Raw genomic sequence first — 21,364 nt, 5'->3', positions numbered from 1 at the left:
TTCGCACTGGCCGGGATTTGAAAATTGACCTCCTGGGCGCAATAACGATGCTGCATGCATCATGGAATGACGTGAAAAAACAATTCAGAATTGCTTCCGTCATTGTGGACTCAGTGTTTCCGGCGAGGCTGGCGCAAGCTCATCCGAAAATTGCGAGGAACCAATTGAGGAACTTGATAATTTGTTTAGCCAGCTGTCTGAGTTCCCAGGTACCGTTTGTGATAGGACTGCAGTGACAGACTTCGTCACCGTCGACGACCATGTTGCGACCAGTGGAGAGCTCGCTGACGAAGACATCGTTGCTGATCTGGCTAGGGACCTTGCCGGCGACAGTAACTGCGAGGACCCAACCAGTTCCGACCCGCCCACATGTTCCGATGCACTCCATGTACTGAGAGTTGTTCGCCGCCACTGCGCGTCCATAGAAGGCTGTGGGCTCAGCTTTTCCGAGTCACTCGACAATGTTGAAAAGTGTATGCTCAACAATGCTTTAAAAATGAAAAAGCAGAAGAAGATAGGCGACTATTTCTCGCGCAAATATGCACGCCGCACATGTATTTAGGAAATAAAGAACCCATTTTTAATGAGGTTCTGCATTGTACATTGTCAAATTCTTTAAATGTTCTATATCGAATTACTCGATATATCGAACTAATTCCAGTATTTTTTTGAGTTTGACTGTATATGTTATAAAATGGCACTTAGAGCAGGATTAAACAAGATACATGGCCCTAGTGAAGCCCTGTAGAGTACAGTTAAACAATAAATAGGAAAAAGGCATAAGTGAAAGGTCAAATCCAACTAAAACATGCAAGAAAATGCAATATGCACAGGGGAAAAGAAATTACTGGTTTAGAATATTAAGCCACATCCTCTTTTCTACCAAGTCAAGGAATATCAATTGGCGGGGATGTTTGGGTGAAACCAACACATTCTCAGCACAACCAGCATGCGAGAATGGACGCTCGAAAGCTATAGATTTCCTGGAATCGACATGAACTCCATCACTATGTCAAATACATTCTCCAAACCAGCGCGAATGCCGTGTCACGTCTTTACTGGACTGGGAATGACACACGATCAATGACTTGGTTGCTATAGTATGCTTTGAATTGCGATGACATTTCAAGCCTCCAGCTTTTGGCGGTGTGGTGGCGTGTGCGGTGTGGGAGAAGAGCGCGGAAGCGCTCGGCTCGGCATCCCTTAGGACTCACAAAAACGGTCGACAGTCGCTCTACCACAACCACACACAGTCACTACTCGTGCTCCGCCATTCTAGTACGATTTGAAAATTTTAGGGCCACTCCTGTCAAAGTCTAGAAAACCATTATTCAAACATGTCTAATTGATTAAGTTGATTAAAGGTGGACATCGATGGTGGACATCGATGAAGATTAATCGTTTTCCAGGATACCAACCCTACTTGAGTAGAAAGGGAGGCGAGTGGTGACGGATGCATAGGCATGCACTCGCAAAACAGGGCGTGCCACAATCCCCCCGAATTTCAACCATCTCAGAAAATGTTTATGGAAAAAATAATTTACAAAGTCTAACTCAAACAAGACAGGCTTTTAAACAGGTTCTTTAGATATGCGCACACCGCACCTCCACCAGAATCTAATGCGAACACAGGACAAGAGAGCAGCAGGCAGCATTCGCACCATGTCTCAACCAGAGCAGCTCAGGCAATCTCGAGCTAGCGCTTCTTGGATGACTGGCGATGTGGCTGCAGCGCATACCTCTTCACTACAGATAAAATATTACGTTTGATTTTTCCTCTTTCTGGATAAGTCGTGCCACTCATTTCAAGCTTGTTTCAGGTGGGCTATCCAGTTGACCACGTACCTTAGGCACCATGGGTGTAGGTCGATTGCTCTTGCTGTCGGGACTGAAACTGTACAGCTCCTGGAGGTCAGCTGCATTGAAGTGGCGCTCTATCTGCTGCTCATCCACCACACGGCACGACAGGGACTGTTTGTTCACCTGGCGATCGTATATCTTCTCCTCCATGGTTCCCTGGACAAAGTGACAAACAGCAGGGGCTTAGCCACAACTCGAGAACACAACCTGAACGAAATGGTATTGGTGATGGTGATGCTCCTGCACAATACGTGCATGCAGTCGACAACACTGAATCAAAATGATGACAATTAAGTGTTGCCATCTACAAATGGCTCTGCTAGTTTAGTCAATCAGTGCATATTTGCATATTCTGCCCAGATTGACCCGTTTGAATGAAAATTGCTCTTACAGGGCCTAAGTGTTAGTTTAAATGATTGAAATTCAACACATGTGTTCATATTGTACTTCGTTGTGAACAGCCTGATTTATTCCTACTCTGTGTTGGAAAAAAAAAGAGACCATGGCTGAAAGCAATTTTTGATGTATTACTGCTACACCGTGTTTTTAACCCACACTATAAGATACACCAGTTCTCACCTTTTGAAGAGCTGACAGCAAGCCACAATAAATTAAAATGTGTGAATGCTCTTTTATCCCTCAATGATATGTCATCATCATCATCATCAGCCTATTTTTATGTCCACTGCAGGACGACGGCCTCTCCCTGCGATCTCCAATTATCCCCGTCTTGCGCTAGCTGATTCCAAATTGTGCCTGCAAATTTTCTAACTTCACCACCCCACTTAGTTTTCTGCCGTCCTTGACTGTCCTTCCCTTGTCTTGGTATCCATTCTGTAACTCTTATGGTCCACCAGTTATCTATCTTACGCATAACAAGGCCTGCCCAGCTCCATTTATTTTCTCTTAATGTCCATTAGAATATCGGCTATCCCAGTTTGTTCTCTGATGCACACCGCTCTCTTCCTGTCCCTTAACGTTAGGCCTAACATTTTCCGTTCCATTGCTCTTTGTGCGGTCCTTAACTTGTTCTCGAGCTTCTTAGCTAACCTCCAAGTTTCTGCCCCATATGTTAGCACCGGTAGAATGCAATGATTGTACACTTTTCTTTTCAATGACACGGGTAAGCTTCCCGTCAGGATTTGGAGATGCCTGCCGCATGCACTCCAACCCAATTTTATTCTTCTGTACATTTCCTTCTCATGATCACGGTCCACTGTGAGTAATTGACCTAGACAAACACATTCCTTTACAGACTCCTTTACAATGACAAGTAAGCTAAACTAAAAGGGGAGATAATGACTCTTAGTTACTGGAGGGAAACGAGGAACTGCCATATTTACTTGACTTTAATGCTCCCTCGATTGTAATGCAGATTTAAATTTTCGTAACTTCAAAAAAGGCAAAAGGCATTTGGTTGTTAGGAAACAACTCAGCAAAGAAACAACAATTTGTTGATAGTTTCTTAACCAGATAGTCACGCTAAGAGAGAAACAGTGATTTTTCTCCCATGGAACAAAATTCACTGCATTCGAGCCACAATGGACCTGGCATGGTGCCCAATGATGACAAACTTTCGGTGGTCACAGGAGCTTCGACTCCTGGTCATGCCTCATTGCCAGGTAACGACAATGCACATGCAGCCACTCAAGAACTCACTCTATGAGCAGCCCGGTGCAGTGAGGCCAGGGGTCCAGATTGAGAGGAGCTTCCACTCACATACAGAGACATATTAAACTACTACACACGCACGCAACACAGCCTTGGTTCGCCGCCACCATCTTTCTCGCGAGAAGTGAACTCCAGACGCACACCTTCTTCAACCTCCTCTACGTACACAAATTTTACCCTGACTGTCATACAGACTCCTGCCCTGGCTGCAACAGCTCACCAACGATGTTCCATGTCATGGTGGCGTACGGCGCAAAATTGTTCCCTCCCCTGCCATTTATTCTCCACCTCCTCCTCACCTAAGAGCTGTGGGACGTTGCCCTCCGCAACGGGTCTCCCGAGGTTTGCCGGGCCCTAATCCAACAGCGCTATGAGGTGGCAGAGATCATCATAGGAATCCAAGAGTAGGGGTCCATCCCACTCTCTTCCCTCTCTTACACGAAATAAAAAAATTTCACTCTCTCTCTCTCAGCACTACCAGTAGTGCAAAGCACGACCTTCGTGATTGAAAGGCGGGATTTCAGGGTTCGTACACAATATTTGGCTGGAAATTCAAGGACATTTCAAGGATTTCAAGGATGCAAAAAGGCAGAATTCAAGGAGTGTTAGCGTAATTTTATTTCCTCACATGACTTAGGAAAGGAGCCCTATTTTCGCATTAATTTCTCTTTCAAGAGCTGTTATCTCCGCTTCTTTTTCTTTGGCTGTTCGACGGAAACTTCGTCGCCTTTCGCCTTTCTGGTGGCTCTTCAAGGCAGATTCCCCCATCGTTGCAATGTCGACCGTCTTCTGACATAATGCGCACATTGCTCGATAAGGATCGCTTGGTTCCGGTCTCACCCAGTGACGATAGTCCGTATGTTGCAGCCACGCAGGCTGAAACTTGCACTTCCCGCCTGGCATCTTGTCAAAGTAAACACACAACGCAAACGCGAACTTCACTGAAATGGCGCGCACGAGGCCGACAAACGGCCCGACTATAGTACCTAAAAGACACATACTAGTGTGCCGAGAGCGGGTGTCGCGGTAGCACCGAGTGTGATGCCTGCCGCCGCCGGCCGCTTGGTGCGCTGCACTTCGAGACTGTGCCGGACCATGCTGAGACATGGGCGGACTTCAGGCAAGACACGACGCGAGTCTGCCCATTTGCCCGGCGATCTGCCTCTTATGTTCTTGTCCCAATCCGCAATACGTTCGGGGTCTGCGGACGCGCTGGGTAATGAGATGAGCCGTTTCTTTCCGCGTCTCTGGGAAATCGCGGTTTCGCGACCTGTTCAAAGTTTCTTTAGACAGACGAGTGCACACATAGATGCAAAAAACCCACTCACAATAAGAAAAGACTGCAACGAAAGCGGCAGCAAGGCGAGAAATGAACTAAGCATTGCAATCGACGCGTAGCAATCAACGCATCGCAAACGAACGCGAGTCGAACACCGCAGGATTTAGCATGGTGCCGACAGGCATCGCCGTCTGGTGGCCCGCGGCGGCAGGCATCACAGCCCGCGCCACCGTCCCGCGTTGGAGACTCTCGGTGGACGGCACACTAGAGTATATTCTAGGCACTATACGCAAGCCGAGCGAGCGATATGTCTCGCATTGGATTGGATTTCCAATGCATATTAGTTGCCAGACGACGTAGGGGCTGCGAGATTTAAAACCGAAACTTCCTGATGTTGCCCTTTAGTCAACACAGCTTGTTTTCATGGGCATTCGTAAGCGAAAGGGCCTTAAATATCAGCATGACTTGCGGAGGTACATCGTTAATTTCCTCTAGCGGAACAAATCCCACGGGATTTTCAAGGATTACAAGGAGCCCACGGGTATTCAAGTAGTTTCAAGGGCCCTTGAACTTATACTGTCAATATCAAGGATATTCAAGGATTTCAAGGGGCTGTGCGAACCCTGGGATTTGCACACCCTCTACAGTAAAATCGCGTTAATACCTAGTTGGCAGGTATCGAGGATCAGGTCCACACATGTGCTAATTATTCGACAATTAACAAGAGCATCCTCAAACTCAGCAAGGCCACGGGCCAGTTTCCCCATTAGGCCCCACTTCTCTGCGAATGCCCTTATGATGGTCAATGCACTAGCTGCGTCGGATATGGAAGGGCAATCATCAACATCGTCATCCATGAATACGACATGGAAGCACTAGAAGCCATGGGAGCAGGAAACACGTCACGGCTACCATGTTTTGACGTCACTATTAGTGGCAACTGCTGTCCAGAAAAGGTCCGTGCGCCACGATTTCGCTATCTATGGTCTACGCGCATGACATTTTGCCGATTCCACGCTTCTATGTGCCAAAAAATGAAGTAAATACTACGCACTAACTGCTCTGCATTCATTAATTGACATCATGTTCAATGGCGACAGCGTGGAGGATTCATCACGCCTATATTTAATCTGGAATCACCTATTAGGTGGATCAATATCAACAAAGTTTTACTGCATATATATATATATACACGGTCGCAACAAGAATTTCCAACAAGAATATTGCAACAAGAATAAGCTGAATTTGAGGCAGCAAGGAGGTGTAGTCAATACCAGCGCTGCTGGGAGCCAAAACTGAAAGCTCAGCCGTTTGCATTCCAGGGAGACGTGTGGAGATGCGGTGTTTACGTAGCTCGTCAAAACTTTGGCGAAGTTCAATAACTTGAGTAACGCTCTGTGGGTTTTTGGCCACGAGCACATGAAAGGAGTCATCGTCTATGCCTTCCATTATGTGTTTGATTCTGTCAGGTTCCGACACGGACGCATTCACCCGCCTACAGAGGCCGATGACATCCTCAATGTAGCTTGTGAAGGTCTCACCAATTTGTTGAGATCATCCGCAGAGGCTGTGTTCAGCGCGAAGCTTGCGCACCGCTGGCCGGCCGAAAAAGGGTCTCTTTGAAATCTGACCAGGTGGTAAAATCAGCTTCGTGGTTCTTGAACCACAGGTTGGCCACGTCGGTAAGATAAAAGATGGCGTGAGTCAGCTAGCTTGTCGCGGTCATCCCACTTGTTGTGTGCACTAACCCAGGGGTTCTCAAGCATGTTCGTTCCAGGGAACCCTGATAAGCTCCATGATGCGCCAAGGACCCCCCCCCCCCCCAGTTAACCGAATTAAAATGTCCTAATTAACCAAATGTCGAATTATCGAGGGTATCAACAAAACAATAAACAAATGCTTAACTACATCAACACGCTTTTATTTACTCAATGAATCAGCAAATTCTGTTTATATTTATTTAGCACAAGACCAGTGCAGAAGCTGAAATTCTCGTCATCTCATGACTGATTTGCGCTAGCAGCGGCGAAGGCCTCGCGCGCGTACATCCCGATTATTTTTTGGCCAGTCAGCTGCTCGCCAACAAATTGTCCGCCCATCGCGATGTAGCCGGGGCTCTTAATCTTCGACAGCTTTAAACTACTGCTTGCCGCAGCTGCTGCGCACGAAACCGCGGCCGCTATCGTCGCGATCATGGACGGCGACCTTGCGGTTCAGAAGGCAGGCGGCCGACGCACACACCAAGTCAAAACGAAACTACCGTTCGCTGCAAGAAGTGCGGACGAAACCGCGGTCGCTGTCGACGCTACCATGGTTGGTGACTACGCATTTGTGAAGGCACGCAGCCGACGCGCGCACCGAGTATAAACGAAACTACTGTTTGCCTCAACTGCTGTGGACAAAACTGTGGTGGTTATCAATGCGATCATGGATGGCAATTACGCACTTATGAAGGCACGCGGCATGCCGCCAACGCGGTGTTACGCGCGGCGATAAACGCAAGAATAAAGGCTTAAGGGCGCAATTAGGCACGAAGCGCTCCGGCGTTGCTGTCAATCACATGCCGCGCACGCTTGCCACTGAGGACCATGGCGATGCGGACTGCGCCGCTTCGTTTCGGTTGGACGCTAGCGCCGTTCTTGCTCTTCTGCGGCGCGTATTTGCGATGCTCCGCGCATTTTTTTATTCCTCGTCAACGTATACGTCAGTGCGCACGCAATCGGCACCTACGCCATCTACAAACGGCAGAAATGCACATATTGGTAAATTACGGCCTCCGAGATTTAAGTGCGAAAGCTCAGAGGCGTAATGCCCGTTTTCGGAGGTTGGGTGGCTACAAGCGGCTTGCAAATTTATTACTCAGTTCGCGCGTTGCCGTTACGCGCTGTGAGTGCTTTTGGACACTTGGGCGTGAGTAACGGAGGTTCTGTAGATCGAGCGCACCTCATTTTCGCCGCTTTAGCCACTTGGTTAGCGCAGGACCACGGAAAATTTATCAGTGGCTCGCGGAACACCGAGCAGGGGCCGGCGGAACCCCAGGGTTCCGCGGAACCCACTTTGAGAACCCATGCACTAACACGTTCATACTCGGCCAGCCAGTCTTCCACGTCGTGACCGTATATATATATATATATACTACACTATACTACTATATACACACACACACACACACACACACACACACCCACACACATATTTGTTCACAATCGATTTTAACAAGCATGTCATATTTTAGGGAAATTTTTCCCCAAGGAAGTGCACGTTAGAATCTAGCAAATATGCTAATGTTAGTCCAAATGTTAAAAAATGACTAAGGCATTTATTCCCCCCCCCCCCAGCAACAGGAAGCAATGTGTGCCCACCTGTGCCAGCATGCGGTATATGAAGACTGGTTTCTTTTGGCCAAACCGATACACGCGAAAGATGGCCTGCACGTCATGCGTTGGGTTCCATGAGGCATCCATGAGCACCACACGGTTGGCGCCCACGAGGTTGGTGCCGAGCGAGCCTGCCTTGGTTGAGATGAGGAACAGACGGCCACGAGGGTTGCTTTCATCGTTGAACATTTCAATCCAGCGAGCACGCATGTCTACCGATGTTGAGCCATCCATGCGGAAGTAGTCAATGCCCCGCACCCATGTGTTGTGGCAATCACGCATTGGGTCTGCAGGGTCCACGAGGGCTGTCTTGGGGTCCACGGCGTCTGCTCGTTCGTCACAGAGGTCGAGCAATCTTTCCACCATATCGAGGATCAGCAGGCTTTGGCTGAACAGTAACCTGCAGAAGCAATGGCCATGTAATGTTGCCTCAACAGCGACTAATCTGCATATCACTTCACTTTATCGATCACAAAATACAGGACACGCTGTTGTGCCTGTTGGCCCACCAGTGTGCATTGCAAGTCTCAGGAATAATGATGCACCACCTTAAAGGAACACCAATGAGCAACACTAAAGCAGTTTAGACAGCTAACGTATCCTTTGAAAACTATATCTGGCAAAAAATGGCTTATTACTTGCAGAAAGAATGAAGGCCAGAGTTGAGAGATTTCAAAACATTTTTCATGTACATGAGTTTTTTGTCAGCAGAAAAAGTTTTTAAAGCTTGCTAGGCTCAGCGCTTGGCTTCCTCATAGTGCAATGTAATTCTCCTTTATCGACAAACAATTAACCAGACCCAAGCAGATGCTGTTAAAACCCATGATGTAAAGAGGCGCTTGTGTGGGCATTTCAAGGTGCTGTCGTATTTGGGTCCTTTTTGGCTTAACAAACCTCTGCTCACAATAAAAAAGACACATCTGGTATACCACACATGTAGTCTGGAAGTCCAGCTGCGCCTTTTTTGATCATCACCATTGGCACATTTTATGTACACTGCAGAAAGAGGCCTTTCTAAGTGATCCCCACCTACTCGTCAGCAGGCGGCATCTTATGCCTGCAAATTGCATTAAACCCCCTCGACTGCTCTTGCCTTCTCGTGGAACCTATTGCGTAACTAATAGGCCACCGGTTATCGGCTCCATACATCACATGGCCTACCCTAACTCCTTTTTAATGTCCCTTTAAGTACGATGATTTAATGAATACAGCATTGATTATCACAAAGCTGTACAACAGAACAGTTGCCAACTTCCTCCTAAATCTAGCCTAGCAAGCCACCTACCATGCATACGTTATCACTGCGAGACTGGCTATCCTTCCAAGTTTAACCAATTAATACATTTTGACTGCAAGCCCACTGATAAGTTTCATTTATGCTGTGTTTCCCATCTTTCAGCCATTATGACCCTCACCCTGCACTCCCTTGACTAACACTTCCATAAATGCTTTTACACCCACAACATCCACAATACAATGTAATTAGCGCAAGCGACAAGGTGCCATGCCAGTGAATGGAGCAGCGACACATTCAGTTTGCCGCTTTGACATAAAGCCTTTTCGTGGAAGCTGCCAAAGTATGTGCAAGATATGCAAATGTCCTGTCAAAGCAGAAATGCCATGCAAAATTGATTTATTAAAGCATTAGTTTTCTGTGGCTCTTTGCCCTGCTTAGTGGCGTATACATATGTATGTTTCTCTCTACTCGTTAATGTGACCTTAACACATGTCTTTGTATAACTTTGATCTTCATCTCCAGCTTGACGCAATGTGCGGCCGTTTCCATGCTGCTATTAGCAACGTTAAGTATATTCACAGCTAACCGACACTGCCAACACAAAGAAACCACAGCAAGCCATGATGGCCATGACTATGCCCAAGGTAGAACCAAACTAACCACGGCACCAACAAAAGCTAGCAAAAGCTGCCTTGGCAGTAGTGTAGAGAACTGGCACGAACGCTCGAAAAGGAATGGCACAAACAGTGATGCCCGCTGAGACTGGCCGATCAGATAGACTGCCCAGTTTCATTTTCACTAGTAAATTTAGTTCCGTTTACCCGAAGTTGGAATATATATGGTTCCCTTTAATGAACTTTATTTTTTGCATTGCCTCAATTTTTTTCCCTACCATGGGGAAAATAGGTGTTTTTTGTAGGTTATGCCAGATTTTTTTTTTTCTAGAGGAACTACTACACTCAATATTTTATGTAATACATAAACAAAAGCAGAACGAATGCACTTTTCAGCATAAAAGTTTTATTAACGAGATTTATGTCATAAAATATTTAATTAATGACAAAATCAAGATTGTGGGATAAAATTGAACAAAGTTTGTAAAGACACGCTTGTATAACTAAGAAAAAAATTTAATGAAAATTATGAGATATACGAAAAGTATTGCCATCTAACAGGCACTATCTCCAAAAAAATCTAAATTTTTTATTTCACAGGTATTCTGCAACAAAAATTTAACTGGAAGCACTACAGTTGGGCGTGCCGGGCTGCGGCCACCAATGTTCCGGCTGGTTCGCGTCGTCGTCGCTCTGAGAGTCAAAGTCCCACGAAGAAGCAGCATCCTCAGACTCGCTGCTACTCGTCATCGATAAAATCAACCGCAGATGCAGCGGAATCACAAGATCGGCAATCTTTTGAAGCACGTGCACCGCTCTCGGAGGCGGCCATTTTTGCTTTCTACTTTGACGATCGCGAAACTTCGGAGTGCGTTCAAAAATTACTGCCTGGCAGGAAAAAAAGCGAGCTGCCCAGAAAACAAAAATTTAATTTTCCTTCTTCACGACCAATAGAGCAGTGTGTCTGTGAGCGACACAGAAGGTCAAGAAAGCGACGTTTCAAACTGTCGATAGCAGGCAAATGATGACCAATGGGAACGGTACGAAAAGTGTTCATGCAAGATTAACTATATAAGGCTGTTGTTCTGTTTAAGCACAAATTTCATTTGAGCGATTTCCGTTTAACAATATTCTACTGTATACATGCATGATTCTACAAGCTTGGAATAACTTGTAGCTGTAAATAATTCAAGCCTACAGCCCTATACCAGAGTACTTCTACACACCTGTGTGCCTGCACACATATACCATGAGATGTTTTTAATTTTTTTATTTTTTTGCTTTCTTGATGTGTTTCTGCATGTACATACCCTTTGAACACCGAAGTAACAAAATTAACCACATAATTTTTTGAATATTACACGCACCAAAAATCAGCTACAATATAAACACAAAATTTTCAATAAGAAATACTTGAAACAAAATTCCACATCCTGACAAAAATGAATGTGCAGATGACAGAACCCTAGGCATATTGTATCCGTTCAAAAATGCACATGTTCAATAGATTCGATGTTAACATTTCTGAGCATAACTGGTACTATTCTGATGTTATATTGAAAAAAAAAAAAAAAAAAGAAGATTTGAAAGTACCCTTTGGGATCATCTGCCAGGCCCCTCCTGGCCCGCAGAAATATCCGTTTCCGTAAGATGTCGCACAGCGCCCAACACGCACGCATGCTTGCGTTTGTCATTTATTCGGGTTAGCAACAGCTTTCGGGAACTTTTTAACTAATTGGAAAAGAAGGGCAGCACTTTTTTTTTTTTCCTTCCTTTATTTTTGAAGGTACTTTCGTGCCATTTGTGGCGTGAAGCACCAACAGAATGGCGTCATTTTCTGTGCTTGCAATTTATCTATACTAATGTGCATTCAGTGAATCAGATGATTTTAGTCCCGCGGATGAATATTTTTCGCTTTAACACTTTCCTTACCACGGCACTAGGCATTGATCACCGGTGAACAAAGTTTTTCAGAGCCTAAAAAAAAAAAAAAAAAACTCTGCGCGCCTGGACTCTTAGCGCCATCTCGGTGATTGTATGCAAAGTAGAGTTTCCGTTTCTGCACGGTTCACATTTTTACTGCGCAGCGGGGATTTTGAGCGGCGTGATGCCGTCGACATCCGCACGCTCGAAAGAAAGCAGTTTCGCTTGATCCCGACGATCCTAGACGCGATCTTTTGGACTTTTTGAGCAGTGATGACTCCGACATCGATGTCGCATCATCGGAATTTAGTTCGGATGAGGAAACTTCAGCACATCAGCCGGGAACAACAGCTGTTACATGCCGGCAAGTTTCGTTTTTGCCTCTCGTTTTGTTTATTGATATCTACAACCGGTTCAGTTGCCCTGTTGGTGTCCAAACTATTTTCTTTTTTTTATGGTATGTCCCCTTCATTTGGACAAGACATGCTGCCATCAGTTTCAGCCCTAGAGATCTGGGCATTGACCTCGGCATGACGCTCTGTAGGGGTCCGAAGCGGCTGGCGAGAGCTCTAGATTTTTTTCACCTGTCCTTTACGGCAAAGGTCGTTCATGCTATATGTTAACCATCAACAAATATGCACAGACGTATATCCTTGACAAACCAATGTAGAGAATTTTTTTCTTTGAAGATATAAGTATCATTAGGTAAGTTTGCCATGAATTTTTGTTTGGTAATTTTTATTACGTATATTGTAATTACTGTTTCTTCTCCAAAATGTGCTTTTAGAATGTGCAGTTAGTACTAGTTTTTTTGTATATAATATTATGCTGAAATTAACCTTATTCTTGAAAAAAAAAATCGTAAGTAGGACCAACCAAGAACTTGAATGTTTTGCTATGCGTCATGTAATTTTTCTTAACTCACAGGGTACTTTATCTATGGGTATAATTCTTTAAAGAAATGTTGCCAAGGGATATACATATCAGCAATTTGTATATTTTGGAATTCCTCAAAAAAACATTTTTTTGCCACTTCTTACTGCAATTTTCTCTGAAAATTTTTGGGTTTTTTGTTGCTTAAGAATTTTATTTATGCAAATAAACCTTTTTTGTATTCTTTTAAAATAAATATTATCTGAAAGAACATTCATTTACCTTCATAATACTGTGTGACACTGTAAACTTATTGGCTGTTGCACAAAAAATTCCAAAAAAACAGCCAATTTCCCCGAGGTAAGGAAAGAGTTAAAATGGTCAGCAAGCAACCTCATATGAGAGCACTTTAGAAGGCGACAATGAGGACCCTACAGATCTGCAGTGTAAATTTTGGCCTCCCCACAAATACCGTTGGGAGCCTCGGGAATAAATATTTTTTTTTCGGACATAAATCACTTCACATGCATTAGTTTAACCGAGTGCTTTTTCTGTATGGCGTCTAAATGCACAAAATGGCTCCTGACTGGAACAACCACAAATTGGGTAAATGCACATGATCGCAAAGGGAGCAGGAGCAGTGTTTAGCAATTTAGCAGTGTTTACCATTTTAGCAATTTTGTCGCTAGATTTTACTACGTTTTTGTCCAGTTCAGCAACAAAATTTTCAATTTAGCATCTAGCAATGTTTTTAGTGACATTACAAAACAATTTGGTGACATGTTAGCAACTAAGAAATCATGAAACTTGTTTCGAAAATGGCTTTCTAGAGTGCACTTTACTATTCAAAAGCTCAAGTAGGGGCTGAAAACAGCTGTACGGCACATGACCTTGTGTCCATAGCAGTGTTTACATGGATACGGTAGGAGCGTATTGCATTAGTTTACCATATCGCATATACCCATAGACTAACGTTTACATGAATGCACAATTTCCTGTCTCGCAAGCTAACGCCACCTAGTGTCATGTTTGAAAGTTAGCACACTCAGTTGCGATAAGGCTGCTTTGTGCACGCATGTAACCTGCAGGTACCGAAAGTACCTGTAGGTAGTTGGCTACATTCCGTAAGGTTCCCCTTTATTTGTCCACATGGACAAACTTTACAAGTTTATGTTGGACAAGTTTATTTTACAAAAATGAACTGTACTGTATCACGATATTAAAATTTCCAAACGTGTCCCGCAACTGTTCCGATGTTCATTGGTAGCCGAGCATGGGCACCTCGGCTTCTATCTTTTCAACGAATACGTTAACGCTGTGAATCCAGTAACTCGCTGATGTTAATCTCCTTCATTATTGACAAAGAATACAATGTTTCAACATGCGTAATGTACACATGAGTAAAAAGATATTGCGTGCGGTCTGCTTCATCAGCCACCATTCTTGTTTTGATGTCCCACAGTGTGGCAGCAACCACGCTGGTTGGTTGGCCAGTTGTCATCCCGCAGCAAATGCGTTCCCATAATACCTGATATGATACGCTTTTGCTTACATGCAGTGTTGAAATGCCCATTTCTTATCTTAAATTACCTCTGCTCAGCACATTTGATGCAATACGCCTTCCTAGCGAATTACCTCATTTACACGAGATGAGAGCACTTGAAAGTTGATATAGTATGCTTCTGTCGCATTTATATAAACACAGCTCATGATAAAGGAATGGCAGTCTTCCCTCCCAAATGGCATATGCTGCGGTTATTTGCACTGAAGGAAACAGGCTTCACATTGTGGTCACAAAATTATTGTTTTGATTTTTATTCTTTGGAAAACCAATAGGCATCGGTCTTAATGCCACGGGTGCTGTAGTTTTGCTAAATGCATACAATTGGTGAATGTTTGCAAGCGCAGTAGCAAATTATGATATTGAAACTTATTCAAATAAATTTTAATGGGAAACCTAAAATGCAGAAGCTAATTATAAGACAGATTGCCTTTGTATTTTTTTTCCTGCTCTTGTTTAAAAAAAAAAAGGTATAGATTATAAAAGCAGCCATGCCGTTTATGCGAAGCTAATGCAGATCGGAACACACCAGCTTCTGTTTCTCTAGGCTTTCGACATATCAGTACTGCACAGAGCTTTCATGTGGAGCAAGGAGCGGCAATGCAGTAAATGACCTGTGTGATAGTCTTGCACAGCCATCATTACGTTAACATGACTAAGCGCATGTTGCAGAATGTAGTTATCCTTACACGAGTGCCACACACTAGAAAATTTGCAGGCATAACCTGGACGAAGAGGCATTTCGTGCTGCAAAAATAAGCTTATCCATGCTCTCTCTAGCCATCTATATTTGTTACCACCTTCTTATCTGAAGGTAAACCCAGAATTACCACAGTCATCCTTCGTTGTTTATGTAGATATATTAGTCAATTAAAGGCCTTTTGTACCCGGCTGGTAAATCCACTGTTAATTCACCACCGGCATGGATTCTAGACAAACACAAAATGTTTCAATAGAGGCTATATGCCATGTCTACCTCGTAATATACTGTTGTAAACAAACTAAATTATTTGAAGTTCACTCGGCAGATTTAGTGCTAAATTCTGGCAACTTTGCAGCAAGATTTAGTGAAAGTTTAGAGACTTCGTCTCAGTTTAGCGACACTCTCGAAAAAAAGTTGGCAACACTCAAGGAGCAAGGTACTACACATTACATGCCTGATTAGTAGAATTTCCAGGGCCTTTACATGAGAGACAGTTCAATGCCAACTTGACATGCATGCATGCACGTACACACACAAACATACACGACGTACACACTACATAGACTCCCTTCACAAAATCATAATCGTAAAATAAAATCATGAAATTGGGCCAACATATAATTAATGTTCAAATGTAATGCAAACATAAATTACAGTTATAAACAAGCAATACACCATATCTGGTATTCTGGTGTTGTTGCAAGTTTGTTTGTCGAGTACTACATTTACTTGCATAACAAACTCTTCTTCACTCCCCCCAAAACAGAGAAAAGTTGAGGGGTGCCTTTTAATATGCCGTGTAAACTTTATGGTAACTTTTTCAAAAGAGCAAGAATTGAAAACCAAGATGGTAATGACTAAAAAATGCCTTAGATAACTTAGCTTTGCAGTAAATATACATGTTCCCTATTTGAAAACAATGAGAGCATGTTGCAAACGGTGACAGCTTTCCAGCATTGGCTTCCGAAAGGTATAACAAGTCCAATTCGTCGCAAGCAGTTTGCGCTGGTTTATCCAGTAACGCACACACACTTCATTAACACTGAATGCCTTCCAGCAGCATGAGTTGGGGGTGTGTTTATTATGCAAGTGTGTTCACTGAGCGAGTAAACAAGGTCACGTAAACAGTAAACAAGCCCAATCTTACACCCTTCTTAAATAAGGGAGTTGGTCAAGGAAAGTACCGCCTTCACATGTAAAAAGCATAACAGGTGAAGTGGCTCACACTTTGTCGCCAATGGCATCGCATTCCTGGAGGATATTGTACAGCAGACTCATCTTCCCGCTGATCTCCAGTTTCTCCATGTCCTCTTCAGAAATGTACTGGTCCCACCATTGCTTCTTTTCTGGTATTGGTGGTGTGGGTGGTCGTTCATCTGGGTTACCTGTACAAGGGCAAAGGTGGTCTAACCGCACTGCCCCACCTCAATGTCTCCAGGAAAGAATTTGTATAGAACACACTGGCAAATTTCCGAAATGGTGAGCAGAACTGCCAACATTAGAATTAGAAAAATATGACAGTTAAAAAAAATTGTGAAAAATACTAAAACTTGTTTAATTATTCAATATCTGGACTGTTTATCAAAGATTCACATCAAACCAGTGAAAAAAATTAAATGCAAACATGAACGAAAGAAAAGACGACACAGCGCTTGTGTTCTGTAGGGATCCTGTGAACAGCCAGTCAAGCCGAAATTTTTATGAAGTTTAATGAAATATTCACATAACGGCTGTTGGAGATTCGGTTCCCGTTAAATACTGGTTCATCGAGTTGATACACCTGCTGTTTGTCTAGGTCCGTATATAATCAATGGGTCCGAAAAATTGGGCCATAATACTTGTGCAGCATCTGTATTTGGCTTTTATGAAATTGGTTTTGTCCTAAACTATACGCAAATGAGAAATCCTAAAATATTTGTGTCAATACGACAATCGTAAATGAGTGCTAAAAATCAGGCATTTTATGATAAAATAATAAAAGTTCACAGGTACGGGTGAGGCAGGAGGGATGGTGCAGTTCCAAATTTAGAGAGAGGGCAATATATAAAAAAGATGTAATAAAACTTGTGATGCACCCTTTGAAATGCATCCTTTCAATCACAAAATTGTTACAGCAATCAAATCACTACAAGCATCTCGTTTATTTCTCCCTAAATTATTTAGGTTTTTCCAATACAACCGTACGCTCTACTAAGACAAATACTAGTACCATACTAAGACAATTGCAAACATATGCATATTTGAACTTCACTAATCAGCTAACTATCCAAACTTCGAAAAAGAGTAACTCAAGACAACTATTATGAACAATATGCTCATTGGTCTCATTTGCCTAAAATGTACCCTATCTTTTTTTTTAGGTTTGATTCACGGTACCATGAAATACCCACCCAGTACATACATAAAGCACTCAATTATTTGGACTATTTTAATTATCCTTGTTGTTATGGATTATAAAGAAGTTGAATTAGACTTGCAAGTGTTTTGTTGACTGCAGGCCGAGTGGGTTGGCGATAGTTTTAAGCATGCTGCCAGCAGAGAAAACGAGAGAGCAAAGAGGGGGAAAAAACAGAAGCACAGAAACAGCAACCCCACTGCTGCTCACGCGCGCGCACACACGCACACACACACACACACACACACACACACACACACACACACAATGGTGAGATTTATGAACCACAACTCAGTAAACTGTGCAAGCTTGAAAGCACGAAAGCCATGCAGAAAACAAACCTCGGCTTCTTGTCTGCCATGTTGATATAACTTCATCACCACTGCTTGCGTCATTTTCTTTGTCTTTGTTTTTCTTCGTGCCCCTGCAAGACAAACATTGCAGCTTAACGAAATCAATTTGTATATAGATATTCACAGACACCACTGTGATGCAGATGAAGACAAGTTATTACCAGAGGTGCATTGAAGACCATGTTGAAATTTAATAAGGGGACCATGGTAATAAGTATGCGATTTTTTTTTTTTTCGTATGACTAGCTCAATATCAGGAGCTTTTGAACAAACTCGCAACCAGGTAACAATGTTTTTGAAGAAAAAGTAATGGCAGTTCTCTCTCCTAGAAAACATGCAAAAATACCATCGTGATGATTATACCAACTGCTGACACGTTTACACTAGCAGATAAGCAAAACAGTCAGTCAGTGTAATAAGTGCTCAGCATGCTTCTGCTGAACACAGCTTCACAAGATATCGTTACTAGCACAATGTCATGTCTAGCCACATCCCTGTTTGTGGCACAGAACAGCAACGGTTCCAGCCTGCTAAAGATCTTCAGCCCACCAAGGCAACAGACATTATAAAAACTGTGACCAAATGATGTAGCATATGTGTGACTAGCAGATTACTTATAACTGGTTTGCCTTGAGCAGATCAGTTATTTAGGAACCATCATGATTACCACCTATGAAAGCAACAAAGCTTGCTACGTCACAACAAATGCAATGCAAGTTTTGAGCCAGTTAGGATGAGCCACAATAATGGCATTACGAATTATTTGTCATGCTGCAGCAAGTTAACATCAATCACATGATTAAAGGGTCCACAGCCTCTCATAAAAGCAATGAACATGATAAACAACAATTTGGTCTCAGTATCCCTCTGCTGTCAAACAATTCAGCCTTGTGATCATGCAGTTCAAAAACGCTTTCATCACTTCACAAGTCACAATTGGTGACAAATCTCCATGGTGCTTCACTTTCCAGTTTAGGGAATGCTGCAACACAGCGCAAATAACTTGGCTGCCTGTGATGTTACACCGATGTTACAGCAGTCCGTATCTGCATTCCATTTCCAGTGAATGCAATGTACTCTTGGCAACGAAAACCCCCCAACTCTTATTGCCAAATCATAACCATTATTTCACATGCTCATGGGAAGTATCAGCAGGATACCTGCAAACCTGTAGACATTAAAATCCGTAAAAATAATGTGGACATTACACCGCGACGAAGACGACGGGAATATCACGAATTTTTTTTTAATGCTTGGCCTGGCCACACGTTTTTTCCAAGATACGTAAGCACTTCATTGATGATAGTTTAGCTTTAGATGCAGCACACACACACAAAAAATTCTGGGTTTTTGTGTGCCAAAACAACGATATGATTATGAGGCACGCCGTAGTAGGGGGACTCCGTATTAATTTTGACCATCTGGGATTCTTTAATGTGCACCCAATGCACGGTACACGGGTGTTTATGCATTTCGCCCCCCTCTAAATGCGGCCACTGCGGCCGAGATTGAATCCCATGCCCTCGGACTTAGCAGCGCAATGCCAAGGTCACTACACTACCACGGCGGGTACACAGTACACAAGCAGCAACAAACTTGGATCAGAAGAGACTGACAAACAACAGAGTTTTATTGTGAGGGCAATTGCAGTCAACAATTGATTTTTGGGACATGCCTAATAATTCGGATGCCTTTGTGGCACCGCCAGGTACACCAAAGAGACAATGTTTAAGGAGGTTTCAAATTTCGGACGCTGAAACCCTTCAGTGTCCAATTTCTTGGACTTCTAGCTGAAACGACAGGTGTAAAACAGCATTAATTGAAGCCACCACTGCTGCCAATTTGATTATCTTGAAGCCTCGAATGAGCGCTCTCGCACGCCAATCTATTGGCAGCCGTAGTAGTTGCTTTGAGCTGTCATTAGTTTTAGCTGCTTCGACATTCACTATCAAGCTTTCTGCTGCTTGGTGCCACGTTTGTTTTATTTAGAAGACTCACTGCTGTTGGCAATGGCGCCTACTCCACCTTCATCATTCTCAGCTGAAGGCATTGAAGCACAGAAAGCAGGGCAAGAATTTAAAGTGTTGCATAATGCCTGTTCCCGAAAGTCAGCTTCGTCGCAATACAGCATTGCTACGTAGTCAAGCATATGCTGTCACTGTCACGGGTCATAAAATGCATTCCTTAATCATACACGTGCACACCCGCCATCTCCTGTCAAAGTATGACCACCAAGGCTCCTAATAATTGTACGGTCAGGCCTTCTGACTTTTTCAGCGACATTGCTGCTGCTGATTTGGCCTGCTTTAGGGAAATTGCTTGAAGCAAGTATACTTTCATGACATATGGTATTATGTACTGCCATAAGAGGGTGGTGCAGTACCATTATAACTTTTTGTATGCTTTTTTTTGCAATCATATACTACCCATCTTTCAACACCTTTAAACCTTTTTTGTGAACAGCATTTATTTTTCGTAGAACTTGATGCAACATTCGTAAAATGTAAGAATGACTCGGAAAATTTCAGGAGAGTTGGCAGGTATGTAGCACGTAAGAAAAACATGTTTATTACAATTTCTTTTTCTTTTTAAAAAAGCCGTCGCATGTTCTTGACAAATGCATCTCTCACAATTTTTTAATGGCTTGTGAAATCATTTAACAAACGTCACAAACTCAGTTTTACTAGCCACCAAGACCTCGTTGCAGCATGACAAACCTTGAGTCAACATCTAGGAGGTACTTGCCCCTGTAATTTAAAGCCAAGTAACAAAACAAGTCAGATAATTACTAACGAACCTCCTCTGGGACCTGGTCTTGGGTCCATCATCGTCCAAGCAGATGACAGCATCATCATCATTTGTACCCGAAGTGCTCTTTTCTGACAATGACCCATCATCAATGAAGGAGGCCATATCGCTCTAGAAAAAGAACAAAACTCGCACACTAGAACACAACTTCTAAAACAGGGCACAAATGCAAATCAAACAGCACAAACCACAAAAATTAAAGGTGTGTGCAAATAGCGAATTGCAGCTTGCGAATCGAAAATGAAATTTAATCGAGAAAAATATTGCAGCAGAATCCATCTCACAATGACTGTTGATGTCAATGCAATTAGCAATGAAGCAATGTAGCGAAAATTCACATGCTCTTTCACTGCTATTGTCATGTGGAACTCCAAATTGCAAGGTGCAGTCGTTGGCAATTGTGCCTGTGACTACGCAAAAAGGCAAGACTGATAGCTTATAGAAGTGGCATTCAAGGCTGGGTGACAAGTAAGCAAATACCCAGTTCGCCTATGAGGTTGCACACTTCCTGTACAGAAATGAATGGTGTTTGACTGCAGGCAGAAATCTACAAACAAATTGTTGCAAACTGCCAGCCTGATGACCCAGTGCTCATTTGTTTCTTCACCGTAGTGCTGGCATATGTATTCCCACATTTACTCCAACAGAGCAGCAGGGACATCTGCTGTCTTCACCACATAGCTGCGGTGAGCAGCTTCGGCGTGCCATCC

At 43.4% G+C, this 21,364-nt stretch overlaps 1 protein-coding gene across 5 annotated transcripts in view; it reads right to left on the bottom strand.

The window, feature by feature from the left end:
- LOC119450203 (transcriptional regulator ATRX-like) overlaps positions 1-21,364 on the bottom strand; it is a 140,049-nt gene that overhangs the window by 31,377 nt on the left and 87,308 nt on the right. For all 5 annotated transcript variants that reach the window (XM_049665705.1, XM_049665706.1, XM_049665707.1 and 2 more), the window contains 5 exons: positions 20,644-20,765; positions 17,835-17,917; positions 16,324-16,483; positions 8,173-8,587; positions 1,846-2,016 (listed from right to left, as the gene is read on the bottom strand). In XM_049665705.1, coding sequence (XP_049521662.1) covers positions 1,846-2,016; positions 8,173-8,587; positions 16,324-16,483; positions 17,835-17,917; positions 20,644-20,765 — 951 coding nt within the window. The remainder of the gene's footprint in view (positions 1-1,845; positions 2,017-8,172; positions 8,588-16,323; positions 16,484-17,834; positions 17,918-20,643; positions 20,766-21,364) is intronic.

The sequence above is a fragment of the Dermacentor silvarum genome, chromosome 4, assembly GCF_013339745.2.
Source record: "Dermacentor silvarum isolate Dsil-2018 chromosome 4, BIME_Dsil_1.4, whole genome shotgun sequence".
In the NCBI taxonomy this organism is placed as follows: Eukaryota; Metazoa; Arthropoda; class Arachnida; order Ixodida; family Ixodidae; genus Dermacentor; species Dermacentor silvarum.
This window is presented reverse-complemented; position numbering and strand designations above follow the sequence as displayed.